Source organism: Hyperolius riggenbachi, chromosome 10 (genome assembly GCF_040937935.1).
Source record: "Hyperolius riggenbachi isolate aHypRig1 chromosome 10, aHypRig1.pri, whole genome shotgun sequence".
Taxonomy (NCBI): domain Eukaryota; kingdom Metazoa; phylum Chordata; class Amphibia; order Anura; family Hyperoliidae; genus Hyperolius; species Hyperolius riggenbachi.
In genome coordinates, this window is record NC_090655.1 from 96,423,085 (window position 1) to 96,445,468 (window position 22,384).

At 39.1% G+C, this 22,384-nt stretch overlaps 1 protein-coding gene across 1 annotated transcript in view; it reads left to right on the forward strand.

Annotated features, from left to right (window-relative positions):
- The window catches only part of PCDH15 (protocadherin related 15), a 1,564,441-nt gene that overhangs the window by 732,634 nt on the left and 809,423 nt on the right, over positions 1 to 22,384 (forward strand). The window contains exon 12 of the mRNA XM_068257852.1: positions 18,285 to 18,491. Within this exon, the coding sequence (XP_068113953.1) occupies positions 18,285 to 18,491 (207 nt within the window). The remainder of the gene's footprint in view (positions 1 to 18,284; positions 18,492 to 22,384) is intronic.

Here is a 22,384-nt window from a genome sequence, read left to right on the forward strand (position 1 = left end):
AAAGTTTCAAGGTAGCCAGACACCTAGCGATGATGGGCAGATTCGACAAAGGGACAAAACTCTCGAATCTGATTAGAGAAAGATTTGTCAGCTGCCCGTACACTGCAACACAGGACAGGTAAATGTATAAATACACATATTGTACATACACATTTACACATTAGGGGAACAGTGCGGGAGTTTTGTCGCTCGTCCCAATATCGCTTGCCGTTGCCACTGTGTACCAACCATGAAGGCCCTTGCAGCATGTCCAACAGATTAATGCAATCAATTTTGAACCAAAATTGGTTGCATCATCGATCGGGCATGCACTTGGTGGCACTGATTTTTATCCGATCCAATTATAATAATCAGAATCGCATGGTCACTTGGTCACCACCAAGTTGTCTGATGTGTGGCCACCTTTACTCTTTCCCCCTTTCTTTTTAGATTGTAAACTCAAAGGAATAGTGCATTGTCTTGTATAATTCTTTGCGGCTGTAATTTGTAGTTAATTGTCTGTATTCGTTACTGTGTCAATTATGTTTACAATCTCTGTATTATGTAATCAACTTTGTACCTTGCCTTGTACAAATGCTTCATAACATGAAGTCTTTATAGTAACCATTAATAACAAAAGTACTTTCACAAGGCTTTTGCAGGAAAAAAAAGTGAAATCAAGCTTTTATAGTTTTATTTTCCTTCCACATATAAAACGCTTTTGAAAAGACCCTTTTAACAAGTATTCCATTGAGGTCCGTGACTTTTTAGTCATATACTGGCCCTGTCAAAAATAATATACCTTTTGTGTAGCTGCTCATTATTTCAGTGTGTGGTTGTGAAGGGAAAAGCTTTTTCTGTATTCTTATATAAAGACTCCATAGATTTTACAAAATCTTTTATTGATGTAAGTTGTTCATGCTGAGTGACATCAACACAAATGTCCAGGCTCTGCAGTGTACATAACAGATCTAAGGGCAGCCCTCCTAGGTTAGCCTGACTGACATTACATATCATTATGTCCAAATTGCTTGGTTGGGAATACAAACGTATTCATTTTTTTTTATTTTCTACATTTACACAGTGTACATTGTGTTTTCAAAATTGTGTGCACTAGGCATGTTACAGACTCACAAAAAAAGTTCATGACTTAACACTCTGTCTCTAGAATGTGATTATTTTTTTTAAAGATAATCTTTGTTGTACGAAAGTAGTTTACAATTTGTAACACTTTCCATGGATTTCATTTATTTTATTGTCAAGTTACAATGATTTCAGTGTTTGTATCCTTAATTACAGTGTACATGTACAACAACAGACAATGAAAGTAGTTATCATTGCAAATATATTATGCTATTGAAATTGCCAAACCAGTAGGCAATGCCTCTGACAATCTTGTTAACATGTTTTCAAACTTCAGGTGGTACCGCAAATGTTTACTAAAGTTAATTTATGGATTCTGTTAGTCAATAGACCCACTTTAAAGGTTAATAGCAAAGTCCTGTATGTATTTGAACCACTAGCTATTCATGTGTAGCAGCATAGTGGCAGCAAAGAAAACGTTTCAAAAGACCTTGTGGGTTTTCAGAAAATCACAGGTAATTAGGTAAAGTGACAGTAGGCAAATCAGAACTTTGTGTGATGGACAGCATACAGACAGCACTCATTCACTCTGGGCTTAATTCGCTAATTGTTTTCAGCGGTGATATTACCATTTCTGGAGGTATATTCTCATTTGCACATGATTTATCACCGAGATGAATTCACTGAGCAGTTAGTTCCCATTTGTCCACCTGCAGTCCTAAAATAAAGATGGTTCTTAAAATACAGACAAAATTCATAAAATAAAACGATTCACTAATGCTCTGTAATGTGGTAATAAAGTCTAAGCCTGTTGTTATTTATCACCACTCTCAACCTGTTCTTATTTTACCTCAACTGTAGATAGACAGAATAGTTCTGTGGAAATAGTGAAATAGTTATGTAGAAATGAAGCCTTTTGAATATGTTTTGTACATTTTTAGGCTACAGAGAAGGTGGTAGAAAAGGAGAATTATACAAAGTATACTTGCAGGTGCAACCACTGGTAATCTTAATCTATAATTACACTATAAAGGAGAGAACAAGAGCACAAGCCACTATATGCTGTGCAAACCACAACATTTATTGAAAGTAGCATGTAGGAGGTGTTGCCCGATTGTTTGCGCCCCAATCCATGACACACATGCATTTTCCATGTTGGTGCTCTTTCTTGTTTGCTTAGATGTAAATAACATACTTTCTCCAACTAAAGACTAAAAAGAACTTCCATTTTGGTGCTCTTTTGAAAAAAAAGTCTGATATTGGATTGTGCTCATAATATGTTATAAGACACACACAGACACAGAACATATATATTGCACTTTTTTCTCCTGGGGAATCAAAGCACCAGAGCTGCAGCCACTAGGGTGCACTCTAAAGGCAGTGGCAGTGTTAGAGAGACTTGCCCAAGGTCTCAATACTGAATAGGTTTTGGCTTACTGAACATGAAGAGCCAAGATTGGAACCCTGGTCTCCTGTGTGCTGTATTTGTTAGCATTAGGCCATTGTTTGTGTTGTAATTAGTCTTTAATTGGGGGAAGTAGGTGGTTTAAATGTGAGTTACCAACAATACAAAACCCAAATGGCCACATTAATTTATCAGCAGCATGCAGAATCTCAGTTACAGGAGGAAGGTGAATGCTGAAGCCAAACAGACAACAGAGTGAGTATCACTTAAGGTTGAGTGTACTGCAGATCATGAGAGTTAATGGGTGGAGCCTTGGGTTAGCTGCTGAGAAGAGGATTTATCATTTATTGGCTCAGCTACTTTTATATGATCCATGGTGAGATGTTGGTGTCCATGAAGAACAGTGTATTAATCCCAACCTGGCAAGCTACTGGAAAACTCATTACTGATGATCTGTTTTCTGGGTGCTAAATCTGCCAGCACTGGATTCAAATACATGATACATTTAGCTGGTCTTTAACTCAAAGTATTACAGCCATATCTCATTCTCGCAGGCAACTGTGTTAATAGTAACCAGTCATAGTGGATAATTGCTGCAACTATTGACTAGCACTTCTGGCTCATTGTTGCAAGTAATTACTTGTACTAGCAACTCTAATAATATTTACTGAAGGTTGGGGCTACATTTCATCATGACGCAGTTGCTACAACAGGTCTGCCAAATTTGGATGAAGATGAAGTTTCAAAGTGCTAAATAGCTTTTTTTTTTTAAATAATGTTTTAAATGGCTGTAAACTTTATAGAAACCTGGAAGGGTTAAAGGTTAATTCTGAAAGAGGCTCAAAATAATACATGTGGTAAAAAACCTTTCAAGGTTATACATACTTGCAGTCACTTTACCACTTTTTACCAGATAGAGCTGTGCAGAATAAATCATTTGTTTTGAGTCTGTGAAACAGAACAGTATTCATTGTTTTCTGTTTACTTTGGGAGCACAGGTGACAGCAAAATAAAATCTTCATTTAAAGTATATTTCCAGAGCACTGGTCTCAAAATATCACCATCACATTTTCTCACATTTATATAGCATACCATTAATATCTTCCACAATCTCAATAACAGAAGCCAGAACTCATTCAGTATACTCCGGGAATAATAATCACAAATGTTATATCAGATAGCCATTGTGGCATAGGAGGAAATCTAGTTCTTAAGATGCATTCTAGTGACCCATAATCACCTTGCAGGAAATACTCAAGTAATCTGGAGAATTTTTTTTATATACACAACCTAAGATGAAATAGTTTTCATTTGCAATCAAAATGGAAATGTGTGTATGTGGAAATAATCATGTTTTTGTCAAGTCCATCAACTTAAAGTACAAAACTTGGTCTCCAGAGGACAAAATGCCTCATGGACACAATAGTAGTAGGCAACAATGATATATCATGAATAACTGCTTAAGTGCTTAGGACTGATTCTTGCCTAGAGATTTGGGCAACTATTTGGTTCACTTTTTCTCCTAAGTTTTCTCCCAGGTTTACGTATAGGAGGTAATTTTTGAGCATCTTCTTGAAAAAGTATCAGAGAGGATGAAAAAGTTTTGTAACATTATTCTGAGGTTGTTCATGCTTGCTGGTAGCTTAAAACAATTTAATTGATAAGGTGTGACAATATCACGAATGAGAAAACTTCAGAGAAAAACTGAATTGAATTAGGAGGGCCTTGGGGTTCAATCCAATTCACTTTTTCTCCAAGTTTTCTCCTAGGTGATGTTTTCACAACATCTCAATAAAATGGCTTTTAAGCCACTAGCAAGCAAGAGAGTGCTTAAAAGTTATTTTAAACAGAAGATTAAAATTATCTCCAAGTAGAAACTAAGGAGAAAAATGTAATTGCAACAGGCCCTTGGAATCTTATACACTACTGTATAGCCTGGTATACGCAGGACATGAAAAGTAATGCTTCCTGTAACAAATAAATGAATAAAGATGTACTTACATTCATCTGATATGATTGAAAGAGTCTGAAGCAAAATAATTTGCTATGCTTACCTTTTAATTCGCTTCAGAACTCTCATTAGCTGCAAACCACCGCATCCCAGATAAAAAACGAGGGCTGCAGACCCCCCAAATCCCCGGTGGTGAATCTGGCACTTTCTGAAGAGGCAGAGCTCTCTGCTGTAGCTCTACCTCTTCTGATGTCAATCGCAGCGGATTGCCGCCTTTCCCCGGCCCTCTCACTCTTCCTTCACAGAGAGGGGCAGGGAGAGAAGGCGATCTGCATGGCAAATGACGGCAGGAAAGTAGAGCTACAGCTCATAGCTCTGCCTCTCAGAGCAGCAAAATCCATGACCAAGTTGGTCATGGATGTTTGCCCAGGGATTTGGGGGGTCTGCAGCACTCGTTTTTCAGCGGGGATGCGGCGCTTTGCGGCTAATGAGACTTCTGAAGCGAATGTAGCAAAAAAATTCGCTTCAGAGCCTCTTTAAAAGTAGAGCTGGCCCGAACGGTTCACCAGCAATCAGTTCCAGGCAAACTTCCGGGGTTCGCGGAGAAGCGCAAACTTTTCCGGAAGTTCGGTTCACCCTCATAGTGCATCATGAAGGTCAACTTTGGCCCTCTACATCACAGTCAGCAGGCACATTGTAGCCAATTAGGCTACACTCCCTCCTGGAGCCCCACCCCCCCTTATGAAAGGCAGGCAGAAGGGATAGCTGCTGCAGACTCTCATAGGGAAAGCTTGGTTAGGCTCTTGTAGATTAGTTATCTTGCTCCTGGCTAATTGTTATTGCTAAAAAAAAAGCACCCCTCAACAGCTCTTTTGAGAGCTAATCTTGTTCTTGTGATCTATTTTTTGTGTGTGTGAGTGTCCCACTGACACTTGTGCTGCATAGACAGCCTTGTTAATTCCTACTGTGTGTGCCACTGCCAGGCCCAGCACATTCAGTGACTACCTGTGTGTGTGACAGGTGCACATTGCAATACCCATCACTGCATATATCTACTACCTGTTGTTCACTTCAGTGCACCCACCTACCTACGTGAGCGCACACAGTGTCACTGTGCCTGTTTGGTACCTGTCTGTGTGTGACAGGTGCACATTATAATACCCATCACTGCATATACCTACCTGACAGTCACTGTTGTTCTATCATCAAACTACCACAGCCCTGCGACCATATGGGCTTGAAAACCACCACAACCTGCACTCTGGCCATGGTGCGCACCAGTTCAGCATGGCCATCACTACACAAACAGTTGTTTGCGGTGCGTTACACAGGGAGTTTGGTGTGTCAGTGTGAAGCAGTACTCTAATTACACTCCCTGATTAATGTATACACATGCAAGATGTTTTAAAGCACTTTAGGCCTGCAATTTAGCATTCAACGTGATTTCTGCCCTTAAAACGCTGCCTTGCGTCAAATCCAGATTTTTTCCCCGAGACTTTTGGCGTGTATCCCACTCTGCCATGCCCCCTCCAGGTGTTAGACCCCTTGAAACATCTTTTCCATCACTTTTGTGGCGGCATAAGTGTTTCTAGTTTTCAAAGTTCGCCTCCCCATTGAAGTCTATCGCGGTTTCGCGAAAGTTCACGAACCGAAAATCGGAGGTTTGGGCCATCTCTATTTAAACGCTCTTTGGATGATTGATTTCCATGCTGCATGCTACATACATGATTTCACTGAGTATCTGTTCCCAGTATCCAGAGGAAGCATTTGCATAGCACTTAAGTTCAGAATGTAATTTTCTTGTTTGAATGTATATGTATACTTGTGCTGTAGTAAAAAGAACATCTTGACATTTAACTACTCTGCTTTATGTAGAGAACCTTATGCTTTTCTGTAAGGGCAAGCTCTTGATTTCATCAAATGTCTGCTGGTTCAGGGGATTAATGGCAAAGTCCCCATACATGCTATTATCACCATTGCTATGTTTGTTAAGGAGAATAGTGGCAATTAGCTAAAGAAAAATAAATCAAAAAGACCTTGTCGTTTTTGATAGGAAAGCACAATGGTGTAGTGGATAGCGCCCATGCCTTACAGTGCTGGGTCCCCAGCGCTCATCACAGCCAGGGTGTTCAAATCCCAGCCAGGGCACTATCTGCACTGAGTTTGTATGTCCTCCCTCTGTCTGCGTGGAAGTTAGTTGGCTTTCCCTTAAGAAAGACAAAAATTAAACCGAGAGCCCAATATAGTGTAGTATTTCCAACATTTGTGGGTAATCAGTAAGTAAGTGTAGTATTATACTCACAAACATAGGTTGCCACAAAAGCAACCACTGGACATGCAGGTGGGGAGAATTATGACCTGACCCCACTCAGGTAACAAAAAGTCGCTCTCTGTAGATAGGAAGAATGGGGATACACCCGCCTCACAGAGGCGCTTGGCCAGTCTTTTGACCCAACATTGTGTTCTCCAAATCTATTGCCTGATGAAGCGGGATAGTGACCCGTGAAACGCATTGCATACTTGGAGCTTCTTAAAGGGAACCTTAACTAAGAGTGATATGGATGTTTCCTGTTAAACAATACCAGTTGCCTGGCAGTCCAGCTGATCTCTGTGACTGCAATAGTGGCTGAATCACACCCTGAAACAAGCATGCAGCTAATCCAGTCTGACTTCAGTCAGAGCACCTGATCTGCATGCTTGTTCAGGGGCTGTGGCTAAAAGTATTAGAGACACAGGATCAGCAGGCGATTCAGGCAACTGGTATTATTTTAAAAGGAAACATATCCTTCTTAGTTTAGGTTCCCTTTAAATAAAAATTATTGGACTGTTACCTATAGTAACGTCCTATTGTTTGGTTCTTGTCTACCAGAGGGAGGTGAGTCCACCAACTTTCCCCCTTTTTAAACACATTTTAATCATTTTTATACTTGTTTGGCGCCTCTGTTATACCTGCTTTTCAATTGGCTTTCCCTTAAAATTGTCCCTAGACTATAATGGACATATGATTAATGTAGGGGTTAGATTGTTAACTCCTCTATGGGACAGTTAGTAACAGAACTATGTGTTCTGTAAATACCTATTATTTGCTTTAAAAGAAAAAAGATTAACAAAAAAAGCACCCTCTCCCAAGGTGGTGACCTGTGGATTTAGGCTCTTAGGGGGATTCATTGTGGAATCTTGGGGCTGGGATATCCTTTAACAGATCAAAACAGAAAATATGGGCACCAAGGGTGCTGGAGGATTTTAGGTGCCACCATTAGCGCCCATGTTAAAAGCCCGTTAGCTGACTTTTCAGCATGGGATTTCTGCCAAATTCTGCCTAATGAGTGCAAGATTGAACAGCATTCAATACTGTCTGGAGCAGAGCTTACTTGGCACTAGACACGCTAAGCATGGACCTAGGGTTACAAGTGTGCAGAGAGGTGGCTATATCAGGTTTGGGTAACTGGGCTCAACATCTTGAAGACATGCTGATGTCACCACCAAGGGAGCATAGAAAGCTGGTTTGAAGGTCAACCCAGCACTCCATGCACCCTGAGCAGTGACCAGCCTGCCTCATGCTCCAGAATGGTAAGCACAGGCATGTCAGGCAGGAGAATGGGGGGAGGTGATGTGATGGTCAGGCCAACCTTGGAAAGCTAGTACTCTTGTGCAGCAGTTCAGTGAATGAACACATGCTTGAGTTTGGATTTGGTACTTCAGCAGAGGGTGGATTTTCAGGTGCTAAAATCTTTGTGAATGTAGGCTCCCGAAATGTAAATTCAGCCCTTGTCTGATGGATGAATTTGTATAGGGCTTTTGTTGCCTTGTAACTATACGTGTTTTGTAAATTTCAATTGTCTCGGTTTCTACAAACTATAGAGAGATCATTATAACCGTTAACCAGCTGAGCGGTTTGGACGAGCTCAGCTCGTCCAACACCGCCAGCGGCTGCCGCTCAGGCCCTGCTGGGCCGATTTTAATGAAATAAAAAGCAGCACACGCAGCCGGCACTTTGCCAGCCGCGTGTGCTGCCTGATCGCCGCCGCTCTGCGGCGATTCGCCGCGAGCAGCGGCGAAAGAGGGCCCCCCTAGCCGCCTGAGCCCTGCGCAGCCGGAACAAAAAGTTCCGGCCAGCGCTAAGGGCTGGATCGGAGGCGGCTGACGTCAGGACGTCGGCTGACGTCGATGACGTCACTCCGCTCGTCGCTATGGCGACGATATAAGCAAAACAAGGAAGGCCGCTCATTGCGGCCTTCCTTGTTTATTCTGGGCGCCGGAGGCGATCGGAAGATCGCCTCCGGAGCGCCCTCTAGTGGGCTTTCATGCAGCCAACTTTCAGTTGGCTGCATGAAATAGTTTTTTTTTTATTTAAAAAAAACCCTCCCGCAGCCACCCTGGCGATTTAATCAGAACGCCAGGGTGGTTAAGAGTTAAATCACTAGCAAAGGCAGGTGATGCTGCTTTATATCAATGTATCTTATTTAGAACAAACACTGATAAATCGTCACAACACTTTAATGTACGCATTCTAACAATATCTACTTTTTTCACTTTTTTTTTTATTAAAGAAGAAAAAATATGCTACATAGCCCCCCCCCCCACACACACACACACACAGAGTTGCTAACCAACTCCATGCACTTCAATGCAGGGTGACTGCAGCAGGAAAATGGGTCAATAAGTGTGAACCTCTTCCCTGCTAAGTCAACTAACCCACATGGCAGAGAAGTTTGGGGTATATTGCAAGTGGAAGTTTGATACATTTCCCCCATAAACAACCTTTTTCTCAAAATGTTGAGGTACAAATAAGCAATCACCAGAGTAGACAAGGGCATAAAGATAGGGGAAAACGTTGACTATAGTTAACTTGGCGACTTATGTGTTTATGCAATGCACTGGTTTCTCTATCATTTTTACATTTCAAGTATAACCATTTCTTGTCAATAATGTATATTTTATATAAAATCAGTGCAGAATCCAAAAACAGAAGACGAGTCTTCAACAAAGAATAAGAGCAGGCAAATCTCCACTACAATAAATATCGGGGTCACGGCACAGCTCTGCTATCATGGATACCAAAAGAAAGGAAAGAGGCTTACCAGCTGGTGACAGCCCACATTATAAGGTTGTTTCAATGGTTTGTTAGGACATCGGGAAACAACAGTCAATCCAGGATCCACCAATTCAGAAATAATTCATCTCACAAATGGATGTCTGTCAACATCATAAAAAACAAACAGCAACTCTAAGGCCCATATGCAATTCACTTTTTCACCTGAGTTTTCTCCCAGGAGATCATTTTTCATCTTCGATTTAAAATAACTTTCCAGCACTTTTCAATTTTAAAAGTACCAAAAAGTAGGTAAAGAAGTACTGTAAAATTTATTTTCAGTATGTTCTTGCTTTCTGGTGGCTTAAAATGCATTTTATTGACAAGTTTAAAATTATCACCTAGGAGAAAACTCAGGTGAAAAAGTGAATTGCATATGGGCCTAAGTGTAAAACGTTTAATATAGAGTCTTTATAGTAAAAACAGAATAAAAATATTGGTAGGATACAGAAGGCACCTTTATACTGTCCTATACTGCTGACCCATACACGCATGCAACTTTCTCGGTGTTCCCATTGCATGGACCCTGTATGTAAGTTTAGCTTTTATGCAATTTTTTATGCTGTTTTTACTATGAAAACTCTTGCCATTTGGTTGTTTTCTATTATGTTTACTGACATCCATTTGTGAGATTAATCAACGCTGAATTGGTGGATCTTGGAATGGACTGTTGTTTCCCGATGTCGTACCAAACCGTTGATACAACCTTATAATGTGGGTTGTTGTCACCATCAGTTGGTAAGCCTCTTTCCTTTTTTCTGGGTATCCATGATTGCAGAGCTGTGCCATGACCCCGATATTTGTTGTGGTGGAGTTTTGCCTGCTCTTATTCTTTGTTGAAGACTTGTCTTCTTTTTTGGATTCTGCGCTGATTATATATAATTTACCTGTTTGTGAACTCTGGACATTGTTCTTCTCTCAGCGGTGGATACCTTTGGTTTCCTTGGCACTGATACACATATGCAAAAAATAATTTATATTTCACCTATCTGAGTTTACTAAGTAGCTATCTGTTCGGCAGTTTACACATATTCTTAAGGTGGTTATACATCTAGCAATGATGGGCAGATTCGACCAAGAGACAGATCTATCTCTGATCAAATCTGATCAGAGCGAGATCTGTCAGCTGCCCATATTCCACAGGCCAGTTAACGATCAAGTTCAGCATGAAATCTTACAGGAATCAGCCTTGTGACATGGTCATGCTGCCTCACCATCCCCACTGCTATCCCCCTTATAGCCCCTCCCCCCCTGCTTCCCCGTGCAGTTATACTTTACCTGTACTCTGATGTCAGCCACATCCACTGTACTTCAGCATTCTGGCCCCACAATTTAGCACATGGGGGGCCTGTGTGACATCACACAAAAGTATGGCAGACATCAGCGGGTGGCATAACAGGTAAAGTATAACTGCACTGGGCAGTGGGGCAAATAAAACATTAGGGGGGACAGTGGCCGGGGGTTTCTATGGCATTCTACATTTGTGATTATCACACGCTCTTACCGCCATGCCCCCGATTGAGCATGTTGGCCTGACATCTTGCAGAATGTCCGATCGATACATGCCAAAAGTGTCGGCCCAAAATTGGTTGCATCGTTGACTGGGCATGCTCTTGGTGGTAACGATTTTCATTCAATTATAATAATCTAATTGGATGGTTGAATGGGTGCCAAGCCGCTTGATGTATGGCCACCTTCAGAGTAGATAAAGGTATTTCATTGTCACTGGGCGTATTCTTCAGCCACATCACCTTACCAGTTTAAATTGATTTAATTTGGCTATTTTCATACAAAACATTTAGATCTGTTCCATTAAATCCTCACAGTTCTTATTTTCTTACACGCTGGCTGCAGTGCTGAATAATATCTAAAATTCTAAAGTAACAAGCACAAATGGAAATTCAAAATAAAGCACACCTATATTAGCCTCCTGTGTCATATGGATACTGTAACTGCACTGCTTTTAAAGCAACAACACATTGGACTCTACAGTGGGAGACTGCAATTGCATGTGACTTTACAGCAGGGGTCTCAAACTCGCGGCCCGCGGGCCATTTGCTGCCCTCGATACAATATTTTGTGGCCCGCGCTGGCAAAAGCAAAAGAGACACGGAAGCGAACTATTTTTGCCTATTTTACCTTCTAGTTCGCTTCAGTGCTCCCAAGTAATCCGCCGCATCCCCACCGCTAAACGAGGGCTGCAGAGCCCCCAAATCCCCTGGGCAAACATCCACGACTGCGCTGAGGGGCAGAGCTTCCAGCTGAAGCTCTGCCCCTCCTGACGGCGATCCGCCGCGATTGACGTCAGGAGGTGCAGAGCTGAAGCTGAAAGCTCTGCCCCTTCCAGGAAATGCTGGCGGATTGCCCCCCGGGCGATTTGGGGGCTCTGCAGCCCTCGTTTTGCGGTGGGGACACGTGAAATCCCTTATGCGGCCCAGCCTCATCCTGACTTTGCCTCCTGCGGCCCCCAGGTAAATTGAGTTTGAGACCCCTGCATAACAGCAAGGGCAAAAACAAATGGACAAATTGGAAAAAGTATAAGCTTCATCAATTCACACTTTCCGACTCCGTGAATCCTGCAGACACAGTCCTGGTAAACTTCTTTATTATTACTGCTGTGCAGGCTAGGACAAACTGGATAGATTCTGAAGGGGTTGATTGATTTTTTTTATAACTACACTACAGATTCTGTAAGCTACACTCTTTAACAGCATCTCTCTACTGTATCACAGGATAGAAAAGTCAGGGCCTGCACACTAAGGCATTAGAAAGCTCCAAAAGATAACAAGCAATATACCTGATTTTCCAGCAAAAAGTGATTTCTGTTTCTGAGAATAGTCATGAGAGCTAATGATTTGCAAAACTGTGTTTTTTTTTCCACTAGGGAAGGTCAGTGAGATGCAAATAATTGATGCAGAATCATGGACATTTTGTATGTAAATTGATGCCGTTTGAAAATGCACTAATCTTATTCGACCAAGTCCCAGGTCCATTTTTCAAGCTGCAGAAATGTGCATTAAAATTTGCATGACCCTGCATCAAGGATGTATGGAATTATTTGCATTTCATTGACCATCATTAATTAACTACTTGCCATATGCTTTTCTGCAGATATTTTTTCACATGCATTTTTGTGGCCTCAAGTACAACAAAAAGTCTAGAATAACTGTACCCTTTCATATTGCTGGAAAATACAACATAGATGAAGCCAACAAGTTTGCTTTTGACCATGTATATAGACAGCATGCATCTTTTTATATTCAGTCGGGACATCGGGAAGTGGAAAAATGGAATCGCTTTGCATAAGTGCTTACAAAAGCGCTTTGCACAAAATAGTTCAATGCAGTGGAGCGTCGGGAGGGAGAAAAAAAGCTAAAAAAAAAAAGAAAATCGCTGCTGTCAGCAATTTCGATTTTAGATGTGAACAAAACCTAAGGGTGCATACACACATCAGTCTATAGTCTTTGGAAAATGAAAGATCACAGACCAATCTTACCACCCTTCATGTAGTATGAGAGCCATACCTACACAGTCTCTTCTATGGAGCTGAACTCCCCAACACAAAAAATCTTTGCAAGATGCTGCACACAAAGATGCTGTACAGACACAAAAGATCAGTATCTGCAAAAGATCTGTTCCTGCCAAAGATCCGTTCCTGCAAATTGCATTCATAGTCTATGATATCTGCAGATCCTCATACACACCTTGTTTAACTGGCATTCATCTGCAGATCACATCCACCAGGATGGATTTTCAGATCTGCAGATGATTGTCTGATCTGCAGATGAATGTCAGTTAAACAAGGTGTGTATGATGATCTGCAGATCTCATAGACTATGAATACAATTTGCAGGAACGGATCTTTGGCAGGAACAGATCTTTTGCAGATACTGATCTTTTGTGTCTGTACAGCATCTTTGTGTGCAGCATCTTGCAAAGATTTTTATCTGATGGGGAGTTCAGCTCCATAGAAAAGACTGTGTAGAAATGCTCTCATACTACATGAAGGGTGGTAAGATTGGTCTGTGATCTTTCATTTTCCAAAGACTATAGCTGTGTGTATGCACCTTTAGGTGTGTATGCACCTTTAGGGCCTGATTCAATTTCCCTTATTTCCTAAATGCTATTTTCACATCATATTAATAAAATGCATTTTAAGCCACCGGCAAGCAAGAAAATACTCAGGATAAATTTGACAGAACTGTTTCACCTACTTTTTGGTAATTTTTTAGTTGTGGAGTGCTGATAGGTTATTTTAAATAGAAGATGAAAAATTATCTCCTAGGAGAGAACTAAGGAGAATAGGTGAATTTGATAAGGGCCTGGGGCCCATATGCAATTCACTTTTTCTCCTGAGTTATCTCCTCAGAGATAATTTTCATATTCTCTTTAAAATTACATTTCAGTGTTTTATAACTGTAAAAGTACTAAAATGTGGGTAAAAACATTATCAAAATTATTTTGAGGGGTTTTCTTGCTTGCTAGTGGTTTAACAGGCGTTTTATGACAAGATGCAAAAATATCACCTATAAGAAAACTAGCAAAAAACCATCACCTAGAAGAAAAGGTGATTTTCATATGGGCTTTGGTGTTTTACTGCCCATTTATAGTGCTCATTAAATCATAACAATGGTCTCACCCTTTATTAGATTATGGGGAAGATTCAATGAAGAGAAAACAGCATACCACACTCAAGCATAAGGATGGTCAGAATTTCCGAATCCAGTGAAATCCTAAAATCTTGAAATTCTGAATACATTCTTAGGCCCAGTGCACACCGAGCGGTTTTTGGAGTGATCCGCCGGCCGCATCCGCCTGTAAAAACGCTTGGCTAATGTATTGCAATGGGATGGTGCACACCGGCGGTTTGAGGTGTTTGCCAAGCCGCAAACGCGCCTCCGGTTTTCGGAAGCATTTCGTCCTCAATGTAAAGTATAGGAAAAACGCAAACCGCTCTGAAAAACGCTACTTCAGAGCGGTTTGCCAGGCGTTTTTGTTACAGAAGCTGTTCAGTAACAGCTTTTACTGTAACAATATGTGTAATCTGCTACACAAAACCGCACCCAAAACCGCTAGGTATGTTTAGAAAACCTCTCTAAACATACCTAGAATCGCTCTGAAATCAGCTCCCAAAACCGCTAGCATACTGTGGATCTGCTAGCGGTTTTGGTGTGCACTGGGCCTTAATTTTGTAGATTCTGAGTTTGCATTGTGAAATCACTAAATAATTGTAACTTATTGAACATATATTCTCACACTAAATAAAAAATCAAGATTAATTATGGAAGAATAATTATGTCCAAGAATATGTACACAAAAAGTAACCATTTTGCTTTCTGAGTTCAATATAGAACTTGGAATATGTACTAAGTTTTGCATTAATGTCGATGGCAGAAATCTAAATTTTGTATGGATTATGTGAAAAACATTTGTGCATTATAGAAGTGTAATTTTCAGAATTTGTGTCCAAATTCTGACTCTCAGCGCAACATTTAGACATTATGATGCAAAAATCTGAATTCGGAATGCTACAAAATCTTCAAGAGGTTTGGGGCCCCTACTGGAATCACACTACTTCTATTTTCACTGTGCTTTTTATAGCACTATTTGATTGTCATTGCACGTGTCAGAGGCGGAACATCAGAGGTAAATGCAACTATGATACCTGTACCAATGGCAACAAAAATCCTAACTAACTAGCTTTTTGGTCTTTGAGGTGGTCTGTTAGTGGTTTATTTGCCTTTTGTGTTTCATCCATACATACTATGCATGCTAATTATCGGAGGTGTCATTTGGAGTGTGGTAAAGTAAGACTAGTGGGATTGTAGTGGCCCCAATATTGCCAAATATCATACATCCCTAAAAGGTTTAAATGTATATAAAAAGTGAAAAAAAGTATTTGTAAATATGGTTATTAACCATTTTCCTATTACAGAGCATTTCCCCTTAAAAATGAGAGCGAGCAATTTTTAAATTTTGCGCTTCTCCCATTAATTAGCCAATAACTTTATTTCTACCTATCACACCTAAATTTTCTATTTATTGTTTTTTGCAAGACAAGCTACACTTTCTTTGAGTGGTACATGTGGTACATTTTGCTGTGAATACTTATATCCTATGTATTTTAAAAGGAAAGGAAAAGAAAAGAAAAAAGTTGTTATTTCTCAGATTTCAGTCATTATAGTTTAAAAATGAAAAGTGCTACTGTAAATAAACACCAAACATTTTTTGCCTATATGCCCATTTTGTTTTAGTAACCATGGAAGAGAGGTTGAAGAGGTTAATAAGTAGAGGACATTTATATTTAAATGTATTTTTTTTTCCGCTAGATGTCTCAACACTTTTTTCCTGTGTATTTATAATCGTACACAGAAAGTGAGTGCATGTGTGTTTGTTTACTTTCATTTTATAAATGATTACTGGCTTCTTTCTGAAGCCAGTGGTCATTCATGTACAGGGACTTTGATCGGCTTTGGGAGCACATGTTCCCATTCACCAATCAATGCAGGATGGTCTATGGAGTATGCAGCAACAAAAACAAGGAAGTGTTTGTATATAGTACCAAGGGTCAAGAACCGGGTAATCCCCTGCACTTAAAAACATATGGACTTGAATACTGATATGATGATTGGTGACTTTCAAGTCGTTATGAATAATTAAGGCACATCTTCTATTATGTGCCTTGGTACTCTTGTTTTTTTTTGGGGGGGGGGGATTTGCCTCCTTGACTCTTGATGCATTTTTAGATTAGGCAAGGCAGAATCTGAATTTACCCCAGTAGTCTGTAGATACCAGATCCCAACAACTTGAAAGTTTCTAAATTACTTATGAAAACCCTTGATGGGTTGACATTTATACATGGATTATCGGATATTTTTCCATTGTATGGTTCTTTTATCTCTTTTCCATTTATAAAAGATATTGCAATATTTTCAGGAGTGCTTCTTCTTCATCTTTTGTTTAGCATTTTTTCTTACATACCTGTGAAAAATGATTGCATCTTTTTACTAGGAACATTTTTTTTATCTTCTGCGGGTTTCTCCTATACTTGAGTACTTCAAAAATAAACAAGAAATACACTGCAAACTGTATGCTTTATATCAACACCATGTGGATTGTAAACAACATGATGTGAGCTCACATCTCCAATGACCCTTACTAATGCTCTATTGTTTTGTTACTGCTGGTAGACTACAGAATTTCAGGTGTTTGCTCTTTCATGAAACTCAAGTAAACACCCCACTACAGTATGCCTATTGTTTTTATTATTATTATCAGTTTGTATTTTCTGTTTTTGCAGAAATGAAAATATGTTCTGTTAGGTTTAACTTTACTTACTTGTTCTACAGTTTAGCTGATAATATGTTTCTAAATAATCTTGACTTCCCAGAGCATGACCTACTTTGTCAGTATGCCTCTTGTTTTGTCTAGACTCTGCACTACAATAGGTAATGAGTTTCTTTCGTTAACTGAATTTGTTTAGCAAGTACATTTAAAAAACAAGAATTGAATGTACTAGTCAAAAACTAAAGACACAATTTGCTCCACTCAAAGCTTCTAAGGAAAGTTCAGCAACATCTCCTAACAGTGGGATATCATATTTTATTCTCGCACCTTACAAAAATGCAAATTTTCTGAAATTATTCATCTCTCCCAGTTCAAAAAGAAATTCTGAAATTCACACTCCATAATGAAATATATTTATATTATTTGTCAGAGGTGACATGTAAGCTTATAGTTCATAGCCCTTTGATAGTATCATTATTTTTTAAGCCTCTAATGCAAGATGGCTAAAACTGCTGTTTTTATGTAATTTAGATGATTATAGGATCTGCTGCCATAGCAGATAAAAATGAAAACCTGTTTTGTATTAGATGGGGTACATGGGTCAAAAAGAAAAAGTCAAACAATTCATGATATTTTATTAGACTGGACATTACATAAAACATTTCTTTTAATTTCACACCACTTCATTTAATTCCCTTTGAACTCAGTTTTCCCAAAGCTTTCTTTTTAGTCACTTTTAAAATCCCAAGAGTAGAAAATTAATTATTTTTACACTAAATTAGTTTAAATATGTGGTTGAAAGCTCTAGATGCGACAGTTGCAGAGTCTAATGAATGAATTGTGACAGGGAGAAATTACTTGTTAATTGTTAGTATATCGAGAAAAGTCAGCAAAATAAATGTTAAAGTGGACCCAAATTAAAAATACAAGATTTCAGAAATAAAATCTATTTTCTAAATTATAATAATAAATAGCAGCCTTTTTCCAGCTGAATGATGACAAATATAAAATATTTTACATTTATTGGAGGAACCCCTCCCTTCCTTTCATATTGCCAGGACAGAATCCAGCAGACTGGTGGAGTAGGAGGTGTCCGGAAAAGGAGGAATTGCTAATGGCTGCCACCTGTATAACCCTAGTTATGAAAAGAGAAGGGTGAAAAGCATGCACTGAAATGCTCATAGGCTTGAAGGAGTGTTTATCTTTGTATGTGTCAGATAAGTGCAACTAAATATTTTGAATTAAAAAAAAATTTGGTTTGGGTCTGCTTTAAACTCATTTGAGGACTTACAGCTGTTTGAGAAGTCAGGACAGTCTCAGTCCCACAGGAGGAAAAATGTGACAAAATTATCTCCATTTTCTTTGCGGTCAAAACTCACTGTTTTGAACTTGAATGTTTTTATTTATTTAGATGGTATTTCTTTGGTTGTCATCTTCACTTACATTTATACATATAAATGTAATGTACAATTTACTTTTTTTTCTAGGCTGAACAAGACAATGGTCATCCACTCCCAGCATTTGCAAACTTGCACATAGAAATTTTGGATGAGAATAACCAGGCACCATATTTTACTGTATCTACATATCAAGGCTACATAATAGAGTCTTCACCGGTTGGAACAACTATCTCTGACAATCAGAACTTAACTGCTCCACTGAAATTTGTTGCACTGGATAATGATATTGAAGAGGTGAGTTGTCTTCGGTCAGCTGTAAAATGTTTCTCTGGATAGCAATTAATGAAAGTACTATGTGCTGTCAGAATAGGAATGTTTTAGGGCAAATCACACATAATTTAATGTGATTAAACAAGCAGTATAGATCCCCAATACCATACTAGTGACTTATATTCATATAGCATGAGAATGCCTGACGAGTTAAAGTAATTCATACATATATTTGTGAAATGTCTAATTTTTCTCATCATTTTATACCCATGTTTGCGAAACCATATATATATATATATATGTATGTATATATATGTATGTATATATATATATACTGTGTATATATATATATATATATATATATATCTTTCTTATTGGGGCCAATCAATGATTTGATTGCCTCCCCTAATTAATCCAAATTGGAAATCTTTAGCTTTATTCGCTTGAATCGAATTTTGGATTGCCTGCTATAACAATTACTTCTTACTAGAAAAATAAGTGGTACTTTACCCAAAAATTTAAATTGCCACCACTTACTGTTACTTTTTAAATTGTTGATCTGTGGCACCTCCATTGCAACCTATGACATTCTCCACTATAAAATTGTTGAACCCTATGTTTCATTATTATAAAACTCGTAGAGTTAGCCAAACTTCAGTATAGATTGTAGCCATAACTAACTTTCTAGTACTTTAAGCTTTAAAAAGCAAAGCAAGGGATGGACACTTGGTGAATGCCCCAAATATAACACTATGTTCTGTGAAACTGCCAATGAAACATCAATTCTTAATTGTTTCAGTCCTCAAATGATTTTTGGGAATACTGCAGAGTTTTCCAGACAGTTCACAAGATAGGTATATAGTTCTGCTGTGCTCACTGCTATTTCAAATGCCCTGCAAAGAAATAGACCTCTAGCTAGTGTAATACAGTCTTTATAGTTCCATAGTTCCACACACAGATGACATTTCTTGCCTGACTGTAAGAAAAGTGCTCTCACTCCATGTCAGGGCACGCACCCCCTATCCCCTATATATCAGCTCACCAGATTAGGCCACCTCCATACTCAGGTGGGGCCAGTGATGAACAACTGACTCGTAAAAGATAAAAAGATAAAAATGATACAACACCCTAGCAAAATGAGTTTCCACAGTCAGCTTCTTCTGCTGCACTATAGATTACACTTACGCAGAAAAGACATCTAGTAAGCATATACGAATTCCACCTAGGGATGTCCACCCTCCAAGTGTTAGCGAGGGTTTAGGACACTGCCAGACACTCAAAACATGGAAGGGTGGGCATCGTGAAGGGCATTGGAAATAGTTGAGAGTGCAGCAGAACTATATACCCATTCTATAACACTATGTTCTAATTCCTGAACAAAAGCTGTAATTTTTCAGCTTAACATGTTTCCCTACTGCTTGTTTGTTTTAGCTTTTTGGATATTTGCTGTGAAGATTCATGGGTTATTTAAGGATGTCCTGAGATTGATTTCTGTGTGAGGAACACATTTTTTTCATTCTTTTTTGCTACTTTTAGGACAAATGCACACTTGAAAATTTCTTACTTGGTTAATTATTTCAAAAAATGGTATTGTTCATATACATTTAAATTTTCTGAATCATAGTTTGTAGTCACCAGCAGAGAAAATTCTAATGAAGTCATGCCACCACCTTCCAGGACTATGAATAATAAAGAGGCTGGACACGTTTCCAGTCCAGTAAACTGCTTTGTGTTAGAAAATCAGCTCATCTTCTCCTGGTGCACAGTATCTAGTTATTAATTTAAACCACAAAAACTACAATAACCCAAAAATGTTCACCAGTGATGATTTTAGGCAGTATATAGGAAAAAATGTTGTTAAGCATGCTGCTTGGCTCCAAGATAATGACATAGTAGTTAAATAAGTAGCTAAAGCCTTATGTCCATTACATTTAACCTCACAAATCCTCTCCTTGACTGGATCAAAGTATCATCTTCCTACATTTAGCCTTTATAGCTATGGATGGCATCTAAGTTGCCATTTAAAGTTGAAAATTGAAAAAAAAAAGAAAAAATTACTTCCTGTGATAAGATATTCGGCTAATTATTTACTCTTACTATCAAAAACCCCTTTCTACATAGGTGTTACATATCTCCTTTCTTTTGTGCATAAATAATATGCTCTTGTCCTTTGTACAAACCTAAGGGAAAGCAGGAAATCTGGCTATGATTTGTGGCCTGGAGAAATTGGTGCTGCCATGTTTAATAACTAAATGACCGACTACAGACAGTAAGTTGGGTGCCCTAGGTGCCCAATGTCAATAGTGGCAACAGCAATGGTGCCTGATGTTTTTAGTGGTAGAGTTCCACTACCATGTAGCACAACTCTGTAGCTGAGGCAAATTGTGGCTATAAATGGTGCTGTCAGTAGAAGCAGCTACAAACCATGTAGAGCAGTGGTGCTTTGTTTAAAATATTGTTATTAGGGCTCAAGGGGCAGTGATTCAGCGGGAACTACAGCAGTGACTTCAACTGCACTGGTATTGTTAGGTGGGGGATTTCGTATTAGACATAAATAGGGATAAATTAGTGTTGGGCTAGGTATGGCATAGGCTAGCATTAGGCATAGATGCAGGGAAGGTTAGTGTGAGAATAGGATAAGATAGGTGATAGTAGGATATCGGTAACCCTACCAATATTCTACTATCCATAACAATATATCTTACTGTCGGCAATCTCATATCCAATTTTCCTTGTGGCACTTTTAAGTGTACAGTACACACCTAATTTATACAAGATCTTTTTTTTTGTAGAACTTCTATATCCTTCCTATAGTACAGTGCCTAAAACTGTATCCCATCCTCAAGATGTGGCCTCACAAGTAAGACCGATAAAGAGGGAATAGTGTACTAGGCTAGCATCTCATGATGTTTCCATCTTATTCATCCCTGAATTGTATTTGCTTTAGCTCATTGAGTATGGTTGTTTAACTTTTTATCAACCAGTATTCCACAGCTCTTCTCCAAGTTTGATGTTCCCAGCCAATGTTGATACTTGATAGAGAGTCACAAAATAAGAGAAAGTGACTATCAATAACAGAACTCAGATATTAACTCTTTCCAATCCACTTTCGGGCTTAGGCTTCAATTCATCAAAGGGTGTTCCATAAAACAAAAATAAAAAACAAGCCGGGAAATTACTGGTATTTTAGGTTTTTTTTTTTTTGCTAATCATCAATATTTTCACAGGTGTTGTAGAAGTCTGGTAATTTACCAAAATACTATGCTTCAATTCACAAAAAAAAACCTGTTTGATAACAGCGGAGTAGTGTGAAGTGTCTCGGTGTTGTTACAAGCGGTTCCATGCAGTGAAGGCATTACAATAGTAAGAGGTATCCCTTTAGAACGTCCATGTTTGTTATACTGCCTCTGCTCACTCTGAATCTGTCCATTAGTCTTTCTCAACATTTTATTTAATGAGACTTTACAAATCCCATGCTTAGGTGATTCCCCCACTAGCTACTCTGCATCTTCAAACAGGAACTTAAAAGGTTAAACATTTGAAGGGAGGTAGGGGAAACCACTTTTGTTCTTTTCTCTGTGCTCGCTGCTTGGGGGTAGAAAAGCTGGACCCTCCCTAAAAGCCTTTGCAATCTATCAATGTCAGATCAGCGGGACTTGCAGGAGACAGGGGCTGTTTCTATTGGCTTCTGCTCCTGTCAGTCATAGTTTATCCATCTCTGCTTGTGTGAGTCACGGCTCCTCCACACTGTTTCCGACAGAGGAGAGCTACAGGTATATATCGAGTAGGTTACTTGGCTTTACCGCATGCTGTAATCTTGATGAGTTGACATTTACTCACGTGTTGAGATAATTACTGCAGTCTGTAATTTACCTCACTGCTCAGTAATTTCAGCTTTGCATATGGTAACAGCCTTG